The following is an 18,448-nucleotide window of genomic DNA, read 5'->3' on the forward strand; positions in this document are numbered from 1 at the left end:
GAAACCTCAGTTGCTGTTCTTCCTGGGGTCTCCTCTACATTACATTACAATTTTAATTATTTACATTAATTTTACACCATTCACACCCATACACACACACATACGCACACACACACAAACAGGACATATAATACAACAGCCCGGTGCAATAAACATAAATAAACAAACAAAATAACTGCTCTACATTTATACTCATTCACCAAACAATAGCTGTCTGATACGTATCATAAGACATCTTTCACAGACATTCTATTATCAATACTCTCTCTATATCATGTCCATTGTTTAAGCAATTTTGTTTTCAGACACAATCCTCTTTTTATTACCTCCTATTTCCTAGTTCCTATTTGTACACATCAGTGATCATTTCTGACCAGGTCCAATGAGTCCCAGTTACACTTTATCAGGAATAAATCACATTGTCACAATCATTTCATGTGAATATTATTTTATTCCAACTTTATGGGCAACAGTGTATAACCTGTGGGCCTCTGGTGATTTGGAATTTAACCCCCCTCACTTTGTTTTTCATTTGGTGCATTCACACAGAAGCATCTATTTTTTTTGCTTGAATTTACTAACATTATTTCTCAGTCCTGATGTCAAACACAGGTTCACCACTTACATAGATTTTTTGAAGACACAAAAAATGTTCCTTACTCTAGCTGTCATGTGTGTCATCCTCGGTGTTAAGTTTGATCTTTCAGTAAATATCCATATTATATTGTGACATGAGCCTCTTGAATTTCCACCTGAAACACTGAAAGGCTGAACAGATGAGTGGAGGAAACATAGAATATTAAATGTGCCACCAAATTACAGAGATGTTGATTTGCACAAGGTTAATGTTGTCACAAGGCCTCTGCATTAGCTGAAACAAGGTGGGTAATTTGTGATGGAATTTTTACTTTACAAATTACACACATGACAGTTTCTTATGGGGTTAAGATCATAAATGATCTCCTCAATTATTACAAATTACCAAAGGTGTGCAGGTAATATCAGTCCTGTGTGAGGAGGGCTTAATTTTTGATGCATTCAAGTACTTTTCACTGAAAATTACACTTTTTGGTTCTTTAAAATGATAAGTAGCGACTGCATTTGCTATTCAGAAATCCGGTCATTCAGTACATGAGTATCAACAGAGTAATTCACAGGTTCAACAGCGTCTTAGCCTTATGCCTGGGCTCCTGCTTTGGGATAAGAAGCGGTGAGGCCTGCTTTTCACTGTCAGTCAAAGGAAAATGAGAAGCCAAGTGCAGAGCAGAACCCTGGGGACTGTCAAAGTAATGTGGACAGTGAGATAACACGTAGAGCAACACAACACCGTCCTACACCAGACTCGTCATCCAATCACAGAATCACAAGTGGCGACTCCTCTTTCTGTCATCATTAGTGACCTTGATTGTTTTTTGCTCTTTCAAATTACAGTTAGCATAATCATATTAAGCCCAATGGGGAAAGAACAAACCGGAAAAACAAAGAAAGCAGCTGCAAGGAGGGCAAGCAGCTATTTATCAATTTCATTGTGTCTCTGCTTGCCTCCGCCTCATCTCTCCATCTCATTCCTCTCTGCGTCCCCCTTGTTATGAGGCAATCATGTGGATCTTTATGAAATCTGATCTGTATCAGCAAAAAACAAGCGCACTGCATACACTTTGTCTCCTGCCCTCCTTCTTTCCATCTCTTTCCTATTGCAACCCTCCATCTTGTTCTCCCTCACACATCTTTATTTCTCATTCTTATCTGTATCTCTTACATCACTGCCTCTGACTCTTCTCCTTCGTCTCCATCTGCTTCTCATATATACATCTTTGATGGCGCTCACCCAGTGTTTCTCCCATATGTAGACACAATTCCTTGCTTTACCTTGCTAGCTGTGTGCGTTTGTGGATAATGTTATGATGCACGTCAAAGGTCAGCAGTCGTGCACAAGCCCACAGTTCTGCAGGAATTCAGTGTGTGCCAACAGGAAGCTCCAGCTCAGAGGCTTCATGAATAGCGACTTGCCAGAAATAGAACCTTTTAGCACCAAGGACCCACAGAGACTTGGATACAGATCACATAATAACAGCAAATCATCCATAAAACATGCACACATAGATTTAAATTTTATATCAATATATTTCATTTTTAACAGGATAGCATCTAATGCTCTTAATCAAATAAATGAACTCAGTTGTTTGGGGTGGGGTGAGCAAAAACTGCATTTTTTTCTTAAGATTCTGGTATATTGTTTAGTTTTATATTTTTGCATGATTGCACTTTATATCCTGCAGGTTTGTGGCTTATTGGAAAAAAACATTAAAACATTTTAATTTTATTGTGTATCATTATGTATAAAATGAAAGCTTTTGTTGGAGGCTAAATGAGCGCCACATTTTATTTTGTAAGTAAATAATGATTTGTAATTAATTTACAGAATTATCCGCAGTTCATGTATAGTATGCTGTGAATTCTGATACTTTATGATGGATTTATGCTTTGCAGTCATGACACTTCACTTATAAACTGGGGAATGAGTTGTTATTTGTTTCTTACTAACGGTATATTACTTTATTATTTATATAGTTTATTTTCTTATAGACACTCTATATAAGTCAGCAACAAAGGTGGGTAGGGAAATTAGAGAGTGGAGACACACACTTTTATGACTTTTCTTTATTTTTGTTTGGTTGTTAATTAAATTAATGTCATTGTTTTGATTGTTTTGGACACTTTTTTAATTCTTTTATTTTATTTATTCATTTAATCATTTATTTATTTATTTATTTATTCATTCATTGATTTAAATTTGTTTCAGTAAATATTTGATTGCTCTCGTGGACTGCTTTTTTTTTATCCATGATGGTGTAGATTGACACAAGGGGACATAATGCAGTGTTAGGCTGCAGTTTCTTTCTTTCTTTCTTTCTTTCTTTCTTTCTTTCTTTCATTCATTCATTCATTCATTCATTAATCATTATTATTATTATTATTATTATTATTATTATTATTATTATAACCTTTATCTAACCAGGAAAAGCTCACTGAGATTAAAAATCTCCTTTTCAGGAGTCCTGGAGTTCTGATTAATATAAAGGTTGATTGGAGACAGAAAATGATATAACTTAGTTTGCATGAACGGTGCCATTATAGTGAGAGCAGAATTTAAAAATAGATATAGATATGCAACTAACATTTTGTCTTCGCTTTTGTCACTAAAATGGACAGTTACTGGATTTGTCATGTCGCCAAGAGGGTAAATTTCTGGTAATTAATCAAGTTATGTTATGAAGTCATTTCTATTTGTAAAAAGTGTTCACACTGTTAACATCAGTCCTCTCTCAATTCACTCTGACAGCACTCCATTACAGTTCTAGCGGCAAACAATATTACATAATTTGCTGCCTACTGAAGTGTTGCAGCTGTTGTTTTAGCTATGTTAAGCATAAAATGGCACAGGAAACAATATTTTCATTCTTTGAGATAACCCCATGGTAAACCTTAGCATTTGCAATTTTGCAAGTGAGTTTATACAATATTTACAAGTGACAAATGTAAATTTTTATATAAGTGCAAAAAAAGTGAAGAGGTGAAGGACTGCATTTGAGGAAAGAAGTTCGGAGGAAAGACAGAAAGGAGGAAAAAGAGTAGGAAGACCAAAAAAAGGACAAATCACTTACAAAATGTACTTTGAATTATATTAATTATATGGATGCCATATATTTCCATATATTACAGTTGACTCAGTGCTAAGTTGTGAGAGTGTGTTTCACTTTTAATATTATGCTGAATAAGGTTTTATAACGTGTTGCTGCACAAACCAAAAATGTTAAATTAAATTGACCTAATGACATATGCCCACAAATAATGTTTATAGGTGCACCAAATGATTTGTTTTGCTCAATTCTGGTGACTCAGTTCTCACTGACCACACTCATTGAATTATTCCACCCTTGAGTTGCATGGAGCATAACACTGAGTTGGTCAGTCAGTGTGACCAATGCACAGACACTCCTTTCACCAGGGTGAGTAGAAGGCCACCCCAAAATGTGCACTGTTGTCACAAGTCATGAACACCTTTGGGATGTTCTGGATCAGCAGGCCAGAAAATGTGTTCTGGTTCCAGAAAACATGCACAAGCTCCAAGTTGTGCAGCAGGAGGAATAGGACAGCATTCCACAACATCCCATAGGCCATTATTGACAATCTCATGAACTCTATGCACTGGAAATGAACCACCTTACAAGATGCCAATAGTGGACACACTGTACTGAGCTGTGAACTCCGTCCACTGTCCGCTGGTGTGTTCAGGCTGTGATAATTCATGAATTGTGCACAAATTGCTCGTCAAATTTCTGTTGCTTGAATATTAAGGCCAGACTGAAATAATAATTGTTTGGTTGAAATTTTTAATTCAGTATTTAATTGATTTAAAAAATTTTGAAACTAGACATTACTTTATGTGTTTATATTTTTGTTCAGTGTACTTACCATCTGAGTTGTTAATATGTCTACATTACGAGTGAAAATATGTATCAATAGCTAAATGCTACATTACACTAATGAGCATTTGATTGCTGTTTTGACTGTTAATATCTGAAGGCAGTAACATTTCATTTTTTATGCCACAAGCACGTGCTAGAAGATAAAACACTCGGTTCATCACACAGGTGCACAAAGTTTCTGTCTTTTTTCTTCTCTGGGTTGCATTTGTTGACAGATGTGACACACCAGGCAGTCCACTATTCCCCAGGAAAGCTGTGTAAGAAACACAGTCGGAGACAGATACAAACTTGAACAGTCAAAGACGCAGAGCAAAGGAACAGGCTCTGTTGAACAGATCACAATGCGGCATCACCATGCAGTATGTACAGCAGCTGAGCACTGCAGTTTGGGGATCAGGATGCTTGGAATGCAGCGGTTTATCAATTCCTTGCAAATTGGGCCAAAAGACATTGAAATTCCACCCAATGCCTCCCTCCTCCCATCTCTCTCCTTCGTTCAGTCAATATCTCCCTCACACTGCTCAACTCCAACACAGGCAGCTCTACAAACAACCACACAAGAACAATCCCAATAAAACACATCTGTTCTACTCCTTAATGACAACAAGCAGTGGAAGAAGTCCACAAAAAGGCAGTAGGATTGGTAGAAATTCTAAGTGGCAGCAGGGAAAATCACTGTGAAGTTTCTACTCATGCTGCTTATTGAATGGCAGGTGCAGTGACAGACACAGCAGGGAGTCCTACTATTTCTGAGGATGCTGAGAAGTAATACAAAGTGGTACATGGGATTAAATTTACAGTAAATATATAGTCATACAGGAGGAGGTAATGAATGTCTTTGCAGTGAAATGCAACACAATTCCACATGTGTGCATAAGGTATTTTACTACATTGGTGAGGATTTTAATATTTATTATGCGTAATTGTGCCACAGAGGCTTTTGGATTTACTTAGCTCTAATCTTAGAGGGTGTACTTTGTGCTGTTGTTACACTAGACTGTATTATAATGAAATGCACAGCAGACAGGAGTATAATTAGAATATACACTTGTAAATTATAAACCTATCCATAAACACAAGTCATTGACACCATTTCATTGATAAAATGTGAATTTATAAACTTTACCACAGCAGTATTTCAGATAAATGCAGGTGTTAGTTAATTTGTATTGACTGCACTTTAAAATTCGCAAAATCTGTTCAAATTTGCACGCTTTAGTTATAAGAGGTATGTTTACTGAGGTAAAAGGAACATTTTTACCTCTAAGTCATAAAGAATGTGAAGTTGTTTGAAAGAACTGCCGTACACATAGAAGACAGAGCACATTGTTTGGCTGCAATTGGTTTTTTAAAAAAAAGTACCTAAAAGCCAAAATCTCTGTTAAGAAATTCGTTAAGAAAGACATAAAGGGAAAAAGAATGTGTTCTGACTTTCAATAAATGACTCATACACTGTAAGAAAATTCACCCATAGCATAAAGCACTGTGAGAATACAAATAAATCCTCAAAACAGACTGAAGTTTGAGATGCTTTGTCCTCTGAGTGACTTTCTACTTCGACTTATTTTCTGTGTGACTGACTGGATTGTCTCATTCTGATGTTGCGTTCGTCCTTAATTAATAAAGCTTAACATACAAATCACTTGAAGGGATTTCATGGTGTAACTGACACCACTGAGCTGATAATAAATAATTTACATATACAGTTTGGTTACATTAGGAAAAACATGTTTTAACGGAAGTGACAAATCACAGCGTTGTCACCGTGCTGCTGATAAGAGAGCTTATCTGTACCGAGCAGTGTTTCTCTCTTGTCTAATTTTATTACAAACATTGAGACAAACGGACAACAGAGATGCTCATGTGTGTAAATGTTCACACAGATTGGCAGGATGTGAGCTTTTCTATTATTCTTTGCTGGAGAGCACAGCAGCGCAACTGATTGTATGGACTTGAAATGTAGAGTGTTATGGGCTAATAATGTAACCGGCGTCCCAGATTTAGTTTCTGGCACTTCCCTTTGAAAAATATTTTGGTATATGCAAAATTCAGCATGTAGCGTCTCAGCTGGATTCCTGACCCAGTTCATTCTGTTTGTCCACTTAAACTGCAGTCTGTGATTATAATATACTCTAGCACTCTGTCATTCCCACTGTATCTATTGATTTAGAAAATGAGCAGTACATGTTAACACTGATATTTGTATTTATTTTATTTAGGATTTCAGAAAATGTTCTCCATATCATTCAGTTACATAAATTTAAAAACAAAGGTTAACTCAATATCTGTTAGTCTAGTTATAAAGACATTTAATTTTCACATTATTAAGATAACACTGGTCATATATTCTCATGATATGTCTGTTTCAGAGTTCAGATTGGATATAAAACATTTGATTGCATTCATCAATATAAGGCTGAATCCCAATTCACCCCTTGGCCCTCCCCCTTACCCCTGCCCCACCGTTTTGCAAGTACACGTGAAGGGGTAGTGTTGTCCCAATTCTCAATTAGACAGAGGGGAAGGGCTAAAGCGGAGGGTTGTATAACCCTCAAAACACAGATTTTCCAGGACCACACTATGAACGGAGGGGTAGGAGAAATTTCCCATAATTCTGATCGAATCATTGGCAAGATGGAGGTAAACACAGCCAAAAAGTGCAGCAGTGTGATGAAAGAAACACACAAATGTATGTATTTTCTTTGTAAAACACTTAATCATTTGATCAACCGTTTAATGCTGTTTCAGTGTGTTATGGACCGCATTTCTGCGGTTTATAGTTGATAGCCGTAAAAAGATGACCAAAGCCCATGCAACAGACGCTTACAGCTACTGACGGCATGATGAATACTTTTGGAAACAAAGTTGCTGCATCTGTTAATAGCGGCATCGATGACTGCTGATGTCATAACAGGTCGCGAAGGGTTGTCCCATTTCATAGGGGAATGTTTCAACCCCTACTCCTTGTAGCTCTGTTTCAAGGGGTAGTGCCAAGTGCAAGGGCCAAAGGGTAGGGGTAAGGGGGGGGGGGCTACGGGGTGCATTTGGTTTGGGCCTAAGTGTCATCACGTTAAGGACCTAGTACACCAGTGTTTTTCAACCTTGGGGTCGGGACCCCACGTGGGGTCGCCTGGAATTCAAATGGGGTTGCCTAAAATTTCTAGTAATTGATAAAAAAAACTTACAAATAAAAAACATACGGTGAGTTGAGAGAAACGATCACAATCCATAAAAGACATGACAAACTCTGAAGCTGAAACTGAAGCACTGTAGTACTGTTTATCTTTCAAATGTTCATCGTGGACTGACTGTACATATCCTGACCAAAGAAAATAAAATTCTCACTTTGTGAAGTAATCTACACCTGGCTTTTCTGCCTTTGTCCATAATAATATACATTATATAGACTAAATGACATCTAAAATTAGGGCTGCTCAATTATAGAAAAAAAAAAATCACGATTATTTTAGCAATAATTGAAATCACGATTATTAAAAACGATTATTTGTTAACCTTAAAGTTGTTTATTTTTTTCTTGCAAAACAATGTAAAATATACTCTTTAAACATAAATAAAGCTTTTAACCACTAAAACAAAGTATGTTCACTTTTGTACAAAACAAAAAAATCTTTGAATGCAAATAAGTGTACTGTAAATTCAAGTATGTTTCCTTTTGTAAATAAATAGTGCTCTGTAATTAAACTGCTATAGACTTGCCATAGAACTGTAGCAATAAAAAAAATAAAAAAATAAAAAAAAAAAAAGCTCACGTAAAGTGCAAATTATAAATTCAAGTATGTTCAATGTAGTAAATTCAGTGGCGTGCCGTGAGGTTTTAGTTCAGGCCTTCTGTATACATCAGCCATCTACAGGGGTTGGACAAAATAATGGAAACACCTTCTATGATGCCAACATGTTAGGTGTTTCCATTATTTTGTCCAACCCCTGTAGAATACATACGTTAGGGTTATACGGGTTAGGGTTAGATTAATACAGGAGTTGCAGCGTAAAGAGATTCGGAAACTGAAGATTGCATTGCGGACGAGGTTGTAGACGGAGTTGTTTTATGTGTTTTAGTTTTTCATGAGATTATGATAAAGGTGGCGGTGGTTAAACTTCAGATGGTTACAAAGGTTTGTTGTGTTAGCGGTTGGTGCGGACACCACTACGAAACACTTTTTGCACGTGATGTGTTTTTGCTCTTCGTCTTCTTCATCAAACCCAAAGTGATTCCATACAATTGAATTTGACTTGCCTTTTTTGTTTACCAAGCACTTCTGCTGTGATTCTCCTGCCATTTTTCCAGGCCGCTAAGTACAACTTTCCTCTTGGGGTGGACCTGCCGGCTAGCAGACAGCGGTAGCTTAGAGGGGGGCGGGGCAGAGCAGCTCATGGTAGCTTGCGTGCGCGTGAATTAAAACAACTCAAAATTAATAATCGTTTTTTCTCGATTACATAATTTTTGTAATCGTTGCGTGTAATAATCGAAATCGTAATTGAATTTCGATTAATTGCACAGCCCTATCTAAAATTAACATTTATTTGCAACATAGTATAGCAAAGTATTACACAATCAAAAAGAAAATAATTTTGGCAAAAAAAGTCTCAGTTTTGAATGTCTGGGGTCGCCAGAAATTTGTGATGTTAAAATGGGGTCACAAGCCTAAAAAGGTTGAGAACCACAGCAGTGCACACTAAAAGGCATAGCATCCATAATAAGAGCATAACAGAACAGCTTCCTTGTCTTTGTGATGTGGTATAGTCTTACTTGCTAACATACCCAAACTGCCTTTCTATTGGTGACAATCCAAGAGAAAGACTGTGGTTCATTTTGTTCTGAAAAATAATTTAACAGCTCATTTCCCTGACTAGCTGGTCACATAAACAAACTCATCACACTTCAGAATAGATTTTAATTCATCTCCCCACAGGTACGATGCAGTGGCAGAAAATTGTCAATCCATTTCAGGGAAAGAATAATTTAACTTAATTGTCTGGCCTGGGAGAAACTGACCAGTTTTTCAACATTAATTTCTTATCATTTACACATAAATCTAAAACATGTTGTCATTTTGTGAATGCAAAATCAGGAGAAATCATTCCATTTTAGAAACAGGATGGTGCGTGCAATTTTTACTAAAATCTACATGAAATTATTATACGTTTTTAGTGAGAGATTAATATATTATAAAAACCTCTGAGTGACACTGACTCTCTGCGCTAAGCATTTAAATTAATTTGAGGGGACTGTGAACCAGCCTTCAGTGACAGATTACTTTTGTCTATCATCTTTAATCTTCCTTGGTATTTATAGTTTCACGCTTACAAGAAAAATCACAATATATGTATGGCGTTAAAATTCCATTGTTGTTAGGCATATTTTAAGAATACATACACTCCTGTTTTAGATGGATTTTGTGAAAAGCAGCAAACTCTTGAATAATTTGCAAGTTAAAGTTCAAACTAAGATCAATAAATTATACTCGAGACTCTAACAGCCCTCAAAGTCACATTCAGGTACATGTTCAAAATAGGTGAACCATAACAGACTGTTTACTTATGATACTATGGATAGCCTCTTCTGCCAGGATGGTATTCGAAGCCTAAGAAAAATCAGTTTAAGGCCTTGGGATTAGAATGTAGACAGCATTAAAGTTCAAATCAGCTCCATCTACTTGTAAAACTTAGAGCGATCTTACTTTAACTTTAATACAGAGCTTTACATGTGCAGGGTTTAAACCATCATCTGTGTGACTGACTAACACTGTGACTCACAGTAGCTGCTAGTCAGAGCTTAAAAACCTCCTCTCTAGAAAAATGCTAGTGGAAAACTATTTATGTAATACACGCAAACTTCTAAATTTAACCTTAAATGTCGGTCTTAAAGTGGACCTGACTGATTTTTTTCCCATTTTAGTGTAGTGTGACAAGCTGTACACACCAAATCCCCATAGTGTGGCACATATTGGCCTTTTTAGACATTTTATTTTTAGCTGCTTCTCCTTTGAGTCAACTAATGTTAAGTCAAATGTTCTGGTCTTCCCTAACCCCTGACAGAAAAATGACAAATTTAGCTCTTTGTGCTTCATTAGTCATACTGAGTTATACAACTGCAACTAAAAAATGAAAATGCTGAAATAAAACCACCTCTTCAAGAACATGGAGGGAACAATGCTGGAAAAATATAATTTGATTTTTCATAACTCCTAAAATTATAGCTAAAAATATGTCCAGAGTTCAACCTTGTTGGAGAGAATGTAGAGATATCAATGTAAATCATGCACATGTCTTTTGGTCATGTCCTAAACTTGCATCATTCTGGGATAATGTATATTCAATAATTGTTAAGATAGTGGGTTATGCAATTCCTAAAACATGTTTGGTGATGTATTTTGGATGTATTATTGGTAATAATGTAAGAAAAAATGATAGATATTTGTTTAAAATACTATTAGCAGCCTGTAAAAAGGCTATTACCAAAAAATGGTGCAGATTAGAACAACCTACAACTAACGACTGGATACAAACTGTGAATGGAATATTTGAGATGGAGGTTCTGACCCATAGACTGAGGACTCAAGAAGAATAGCGTCATGATAAACGGAAGAAATGGACAATTTTCACTTCAACGTCACACTACTAAAAACAGTTGTTAGTCACTAGGTTTATTGTAGTCAATGTATCCCATATGTCCCCTATGTTTTGTCTTGTTTTGTAATGTACGTAAAATAAACAATAAAAATAAAGATAAAACGAAAAAGAAAAAGAAAGAAAATACTGAAATAAACTGAAAAACAAAAAAAATTCAACGTGCTGTGCAACCGCAGGTACCATCGTCATTCTCTCTGGATCTGTCACTAGATGCAACCTGTCATTGGTAAAATAGTAAAGCAGTCATACAGTTCTGACAGTTTTATAGTAACAAATGTTACCATAAAACATTGTTAAATATGTTTTTGGGTGAGGGTATCTATACATATGAATCACTTTGGAAGAAAGTTTCAAAATGTAAAATATTGTACTTTGGAACCAAACTAGGTCTCACGCTTTTTGATAGGTTGCTAAATTTATCTAGTGCAACCGTTAACTGTGGCCACCCACCCAATATATTTTGTACAGGGAGGAGGAGATATATTATGAGTGCCTCTGCAGACTCTTTTGTGTGGGAGCATTTGTTAAAGCTGCTCCTCAGCTTCCGGGATTGTTGGTAAAAAGAAAGTAGTAGAGAAGAAGTAGTTCCAAGGCACTCTTCAAACAAAAGACATTAAAAAGTCATCATTTTATGACTCATTCAAAGACTTTCTCATCCCTATCTCTGGAGTGTTTTGGTAATGCAGAGGCATTCATCATGGAGACGAACACCAAACTGCATAGAGAAATGGTTTTGTTTTCAAAAATGACCCAGACTTATTTTTGATATATGTCCATAGTTTGTATTTTTATTGTGGCGCTAAAAGCTGAATTGATGTGCCAAACTGTTAGTTGTTAGAGTAATCGTTCTATGATTATCACAGTTAATTCATGATGATGCTTTTCTCTGGCTTTTCTCTCTCTCCCTCTTTCTCTCAGCTGTGGCTTCTCAGGACTGGGCCATCGTTACAGACAGAAGGGGGGTAGGATCTATAAATAGAAATTGGACCAATTATAAAGCAGATGTTCCCCTGTATGATGGTGGGAGAACATTGTCGGAGGGTAGTGTCTGTGGTACTTTCACTATCTCTCCATGCTCTTGTTCTAGGTCGTTTTATTCTCCATCTCGGAGTCTGTCTTTGACTGTCTCATTTCTGTGACTCTGTCTGGCTTCCTCTTTCTCCCTTTTATCACAGTGTTTTTCATGGAAGGTTTTCTCCTACCGTTTTTTCAAACACCCAGCAAATGTTTTTTAAGTCGCTGTCACTTGCGTCATAACATAATCACATGTGCACATATTCCCAGCGGCACACCTGTGATGGCTTCTGCATACAGTATGCACGGTGGATCCGCAATGTCCTTATTTCTCACTAACACTTTGAAACAAATCCCTTCTTCTCAGCTTGACTGACAACCTTAAAACAAACTGTGACACTCTACATCCATTTATTGCTCGCTGTTTACGTCTCTCTAAATTTCACTCCCATTGCCAGGTTGTTTAACATAAATCCTACTTTTTTTCCTCAAACACATGAACTCTTCCTGAGACACTGAGCTGACGAGGCAGCCGCTGCTTAAATTGCAGAACTTCCTTTTGCTCATACTTGTGATTCTGGTTTGGGTCCGCCATTTGTGACTTTGTGGTGAATAAGTGGAATCTGAAATATGGAATTGCTCTTGGTTATCAACGTTTTAATCAGCACTGCTATCTTGCTGTAATTTGAGGGAAAATCCCCTACAGTACCAGAATTTGCCCATATTATCCCTTTAATCTGGGACAGTTCAATCAGTATCAGTAGACTATTTGTAAACAGAAACACATCTCATACAAAGCAAGAGGTGAACCCAGACTGAGCTCATGTTGTCATCAAGAGACTGATCCTGGAACGGATATTGAATTAATTTTCTGCCAGTACACTAAATTCTAAAATGAAAACAAATATTGCGATCCCACAAAAATAATAGTCTGCCTCCTCTAGGAACTGTGTGCTAATAACATCCCTGATCTATATAATTTATATACACATACACCTACTGCTGGTATGGTTTGTATGTACAGCACTGTGCAAAGGTCATAACATAATATAATGTTCATATTTCTCAGTCTCAGTAACCAGATATAAATATGACAAATATGAGAACAGCATTAAAAAGAAATATTTCAGAAAAAAGCAGATGAAAGTATCTAGTATTTAGTGTGATCTCCCTTTGTCCTTAACATGTCCTGAACTGTTCTGGGTAGACAATATGACATTTAATGCACTAGTCTTCTGCTGCTTTATACCACATTGAAGGGATTTGGTATTGAAGGGCATGACCGCTGTGATTGACATGTGAGTCTCAGTCATGTCAAATATCTTTTACTCTTTAGGCGACTTTTTGTCATGGGCACAGAAACACTGACTGCTGCCTGTGGAGGTCATCTCAATCTTTTTTTTGTGTGTCTTTTCAATACTGTGTACAATATTTCCCTGCTTTTCTTGTTGTTAAACTCACAATAACCCTGTAAAAACAACATAGCCAAAGGTGGCCTTAGACTTCTGCACAGTTCTGTAACTATAGTCTATTTATATCACTATATGGCTTTATTTATATATTCTACACAGCATTCCAACACTTCTGGTGACAAAAATCCTATAATTTGCTCCTGAAGCTGTTGGTTCGGTGATGGTATTGTACAACTGTATATGGACAAGAATATAAGTTCAGTGATGCATCAAGTTACATTTGACATTATTTACATCACTTGCCTTATGTCTGCATTAAAGTACATTTTTTACTTACACTGCTTATATGCACAGATTTTTTATGTAAGATGCATAAGCACTACAATAACGTTTCAACACATTCTGACTTGAAATAGCCATGAAAATTGATTTACTGTGTAATTAGGACAGATGGACAGACATACCTTGTTACAGACATGTGTGGATACATGTAAAAATCCCTGCAGAACAGAAAATTTAAAAAGGTGTATCACTTGGTCCTAGTAGACTTCATTCAGTTTTTATCTCAGGGCTAACCTTACTGCTCAGAAGGAACTTTTCACTACTGTCGTCGCCATCACTGTAATCGTCATTCCGCTCTTTGTCCTCTTCAGCACCATAATCACTTTGATCAGCACCAACGTGGCCATCATCAGTTTCACAGATGAGTGATAAAGCTGTGTTAGATATGCTGCAGTGAGGCACAAGCCGGATCCATGCTAAGTAGGTTAGGGGGTAAATCTTCAGGTCTCCAGAGGCAGAGTTCTTTCTCTCCATGTCTCGCTCCCTGTCTGGATCTGACAACCTCACCAAGGCTGAGCTGAAAAATACCCACACCGTCCACCTCCGTTGTTCTCTTTGCTGCCGTACTATCCTTCGCCACCTGCCATGATCTATTCTTTACTGCCTGTCTCCACGCAGTTCTTTCTACTCCTTCCATCTCCCCTGTCTTCAGCTGAGCCTCGTCTGCTGCACTATCCTCTTAGACACAAAAATGGACTCATGAATGCATCTATGCAAGCCTGGAGTCAATGCATTTATATGCACTGATCTGAAGTTCAAAAACTAGACTTTTACTTACTAAGCCCTAATATTCATTCAGCCTACAGTTATTCTGCTAGCCTGTAGGCCAACTTAACTGACACTGCATCTTGGCTGCAATTTGCAACATGACTCAGACTTGATGTGAAACTTTGTGACAGATGACACAGCCACACTTGACTCACAGTCACAGTGAAGCATAGCCTAATTCAAATTAGGCTAGTGATTTATTTTAGGATGAAGGCATTAGGCTTTCTCAGCTACCTGTTAAGAGTGATGACTGTTTGGACGCATATGAACTGATTGTGAATGATGGGGTGATGTGTTTGCTGTGTTCAGCTGTGTTATAAAAAGCTTTGTTCAGAGGAGGCTCTGGGCATGGCTCGGATGCTCACTAGTGTCTGTCAACTGTAGTGAAAATTCACCATTTCTCAACAAAAGTACTCATTCAGGATTTGAGTCTGCAATTTGTTATCATTAAACAGCAACAGGACCAGGTATTTGGGGATGAAATATTATAAGCCTTCCCTACTCATTATAAAATGAATCAAAGGCAAAACCATGGCAACCAGATAGTTTGACAGTTCTCAATCAGCATGAATGCTATTCACATCTTGTCTCCCATTCAGCTGGTGTGATCCAGCCTGTGAGCCAGTCACAGCCAATGTGAGGACAATAGTCAGCGCACACATTACTCACTAAATGTCACGGAGAAATAATTAACACAGGACTATTGAATCCAAACTGTAGCACCTACATTTCTCACTTCTCAATTTTTTAAAATGTGAAATCCACTGCAAGATAGAGATTATGTACTCTTTTTAATGTTCCACAAATCATCTACACTAGGTAGATAGATAGATAGATAGATAGATAGATAGATAGATAGATAGATAGATAGATAGATAGATAGATAGATAGATAGATAGATAGATAGATAGATAGATAGATAGATAGATAGATAGATAGATAGATAGATAGATAGATAGATAGATAGATAGATAGATAGATCGATCTGCAGAGAAGAGAGAGAGAGGGAGAGTTAATTTCATATTTCATTCAGGAAACTGTTTGCTTGGTTAGTCAGTGTCACACAGCCACCCTTTTGCTTCTTATCTTTAGCCAACAGCACAATGTATAAATCTATGCTTCAGTTCTCTCTGAATATGTTTGTGCAGTCAATTGCATATTGTCTTTTTTCTATTTTACCAGTGTTTTAGATTTAGGTTTGGTTTTTTTCGTTCTTCTTTTTTCATTCTTCTAGTTCTTTTTTTACTGACAATGTTGGAAACTTAGACTGGAGTGACAGTGGTGACTTTCTTGTACAGTCACATCACATGCATGACCTTTACATTATGATATGTTAGCATTTTAGAGGGCTGGTTGAAGACTAATGTAGCATTCATCTGGAGGGAGTAGGAGAAAAAATTCCTATAAATAAAAACGACATCAATGTGGTCATCGTTTACCTCTGTGAGATGAGGGTTGGGGTTAAAGCCACACTGATTGCACACCATGGAGTGGCACTGTGTGCAGGTGTTGACGTTCAGCTTGTCATCCCCAGCGCCCATCAGGTCAGTGGTTTTGCAGACGGGGCACAGTTTGCTGCTGGGCATGGGTGCAATTTGAGGCACAGAGTAGGGGGAGGTGGGGACACTGCCTCGGTCGGGGGACACAGAAGGAGACCTCCCAGTCCTGTTGCTACCCACATCCACCTGTAGATTCTTCCTGGACATGTGACCCTGGCCCTGCTCTCCTTGCTGCTGTGGTGTTTCATGGGAGGCCAATCTGTCCCCTGTCGCATGACTGCTCTGGACTCCAGCTTTAGGCCCGGGGTCTGACGGAGGTGGTCTATGAAAGATGATACAAACAACACAGAACAAAGCAAAAGTTAGATCTAGGTCCCAAGTCAGGAGTGATATAACAGAATAAACCTTCAGAAACACACCATTACATGAATCATAGCCAATACAATGTAGTGTATACTATATAAAACAATTCAACAATAGATCTCTTCAACTCTAAAACAAGCTGATAAGTGGCTCTGAAAGAGGATGATTCATTGAAGCTACTCTTTTAACCCATAAAAATCCAAACCTCCACCAGCGAACAAAAGCATCTACTGAAATAAAATGTTTAATATCTGTTGATCCAAGAATCCTATCAATTCACATAAATAATTGGTGTAAAATGCAGTTTGTCATCTTTTCATGGTCATCAGATATGACCCATTTGGACGTTTAGAGGCTCCATCGTTACCATGGAAACACGGTCATCTTCTGCATCAATGACAATGGATGGAGACACTTGATTTTACTTGGGGTTTTTTCAGTTAATGATACCTTTGCTGAAAAAGTCACTTTTTCTTCAGTTTTTACTCCTCGGCTATGGGGTATTGTAATCATTTTGTCGTCTGTCTGTCCGTCTGTCTATTCAACAACATAATCACATTATCTGAAGAATGCACTGACATATCTGAACCAAATTTATACTGTGGATGAATTCTGGCATGGAGCAGAAGAATATTGAAAATAGGTGACCTTGGCCTACTTTTTCAAGGTCAAATGGCCTTGTGCCTTGTGCATTTATAATATCTGAGTACTTTCAGATATAAATATGGATGTAATTAGTTTTACACAAAGACAGTCTAATCTGAATTATAGGGCAGTAACTTTCAACAGAATCTTACACTATATTTGGCCAAGGGGTATTAAAAGTACACAGCACATTATGTTCTCTGTTTTGATATAATAACCTTTGAATTTACTCTAAGTTTTCATGAATATCTATGTTAAATATAGGAAATTAAATATAGGAAAATACATCAACAGTGAAAAATGCAAAATACAGGGGATACTATTATAATAAATGGTGGTAAATCACTTGAGAAAGGTAAAATAGAGAGAAATAATCATTTGGGAACTGCTGCAAAACTAGCCCTGGGTCTTTACGGGTTAAAGGATCAACAGTAATGTTTCACACCAACTATAAAATCAGAAAAAAAGCAGCAGCGTTTGAAACACTCTTATGTTACTCACTCTCTCCAAAATACAATCACATCTAGCACTCATTTACTGTAGCCCAGAGCAGTCCTTTAATCACACAGACTCCAGTTTTAGACAAATGCAGCTAAAAGTCACATTTATTGAATTAAAAACACACTATACTATGTTCAGGGGGGGAAATGGCCTTTTACATTTATTATTAAATACAGATTGAACAGTTGTTTTTTTTTATTCTATTTTATTCATTGTTATTTAGATCCGCAGTACTGTAAAATAAAGCTGCAATATTTTGGGTTCCTGAGGGACACTGATGAGAGAAGAACAGCGAGTAGGTGAGAAATAATAAGTAAGAGCAAGATGGAGTTGTGATCAAGGAAAATTATGATTTCAGTTACAAGAAAGTCAGTATACATCATTGTTTGGTTCGTGCTGAACTTAGGAGCTCAGTTTTGTTTTATTTTGCTAATATAGTAACATGGTTGGTGGACCTTATTAGGTTTTATCACAGCATAATAAACATAATATGTACCTTATATATTTTCTTTGCTGCACACTTTAATGAGCTACATTTAATGTTTTCTTCAGTTGGTTTATTTGTATTATTTCTACTTAATTACAACAAGTAGCAGCACTTTTTATTGAGCAGTTTATTCCTGAGAAGCACATACCGTTAAAAGATTGCATTGTTGTTCATAGTGTGATATCAGACTACTCAAAACGTTGGCCGACAGAGAGGCAAATGCTGAATATTTTATATTGCCTCTATCAGTTTCTGTGAAGTGCTCCTTGTGGCTTG

At 37.1% G+C, this 18,448-nt stretch overlaps 1 protein-coding gene across 1 annotated transcript in view; it reads right to left on the reverse strand.

Annotated features, from left to right (window-relative positions):
- Positions 1 to 18,448, reverse strand: part of bsnb (bassoon (presynaptic cytomatrix protein) b) — a 75,433-nt gene that overhangs the window by 51,327 nt on the left and 5,658 nt on the right. Inside the window, 1 exon segment of the mRNA XM_030133575.1 lies at positions 16,117 to 16,498. Within this exon segment, the coding sequence (XP_029989435.1) occupies positions 16,117 to 16,498 (382 nt within the window).

The sequence above is a fragment of the Sphaeramia orbicularis genome, chromosome 5 (genome assembly GCF_902148855.1).
Source record: "Sphaeramia orbicularis chromosome 5, fSphaOr1.1, whole genome shotgun sequence".
Classification (NCBI taxonomy): Eukaryota; Metazoa; Chordata; class Actinopteri; order Kurtiformes; family Apogonidae; genus Sphaeramia; species Sphaeramia orbicularis.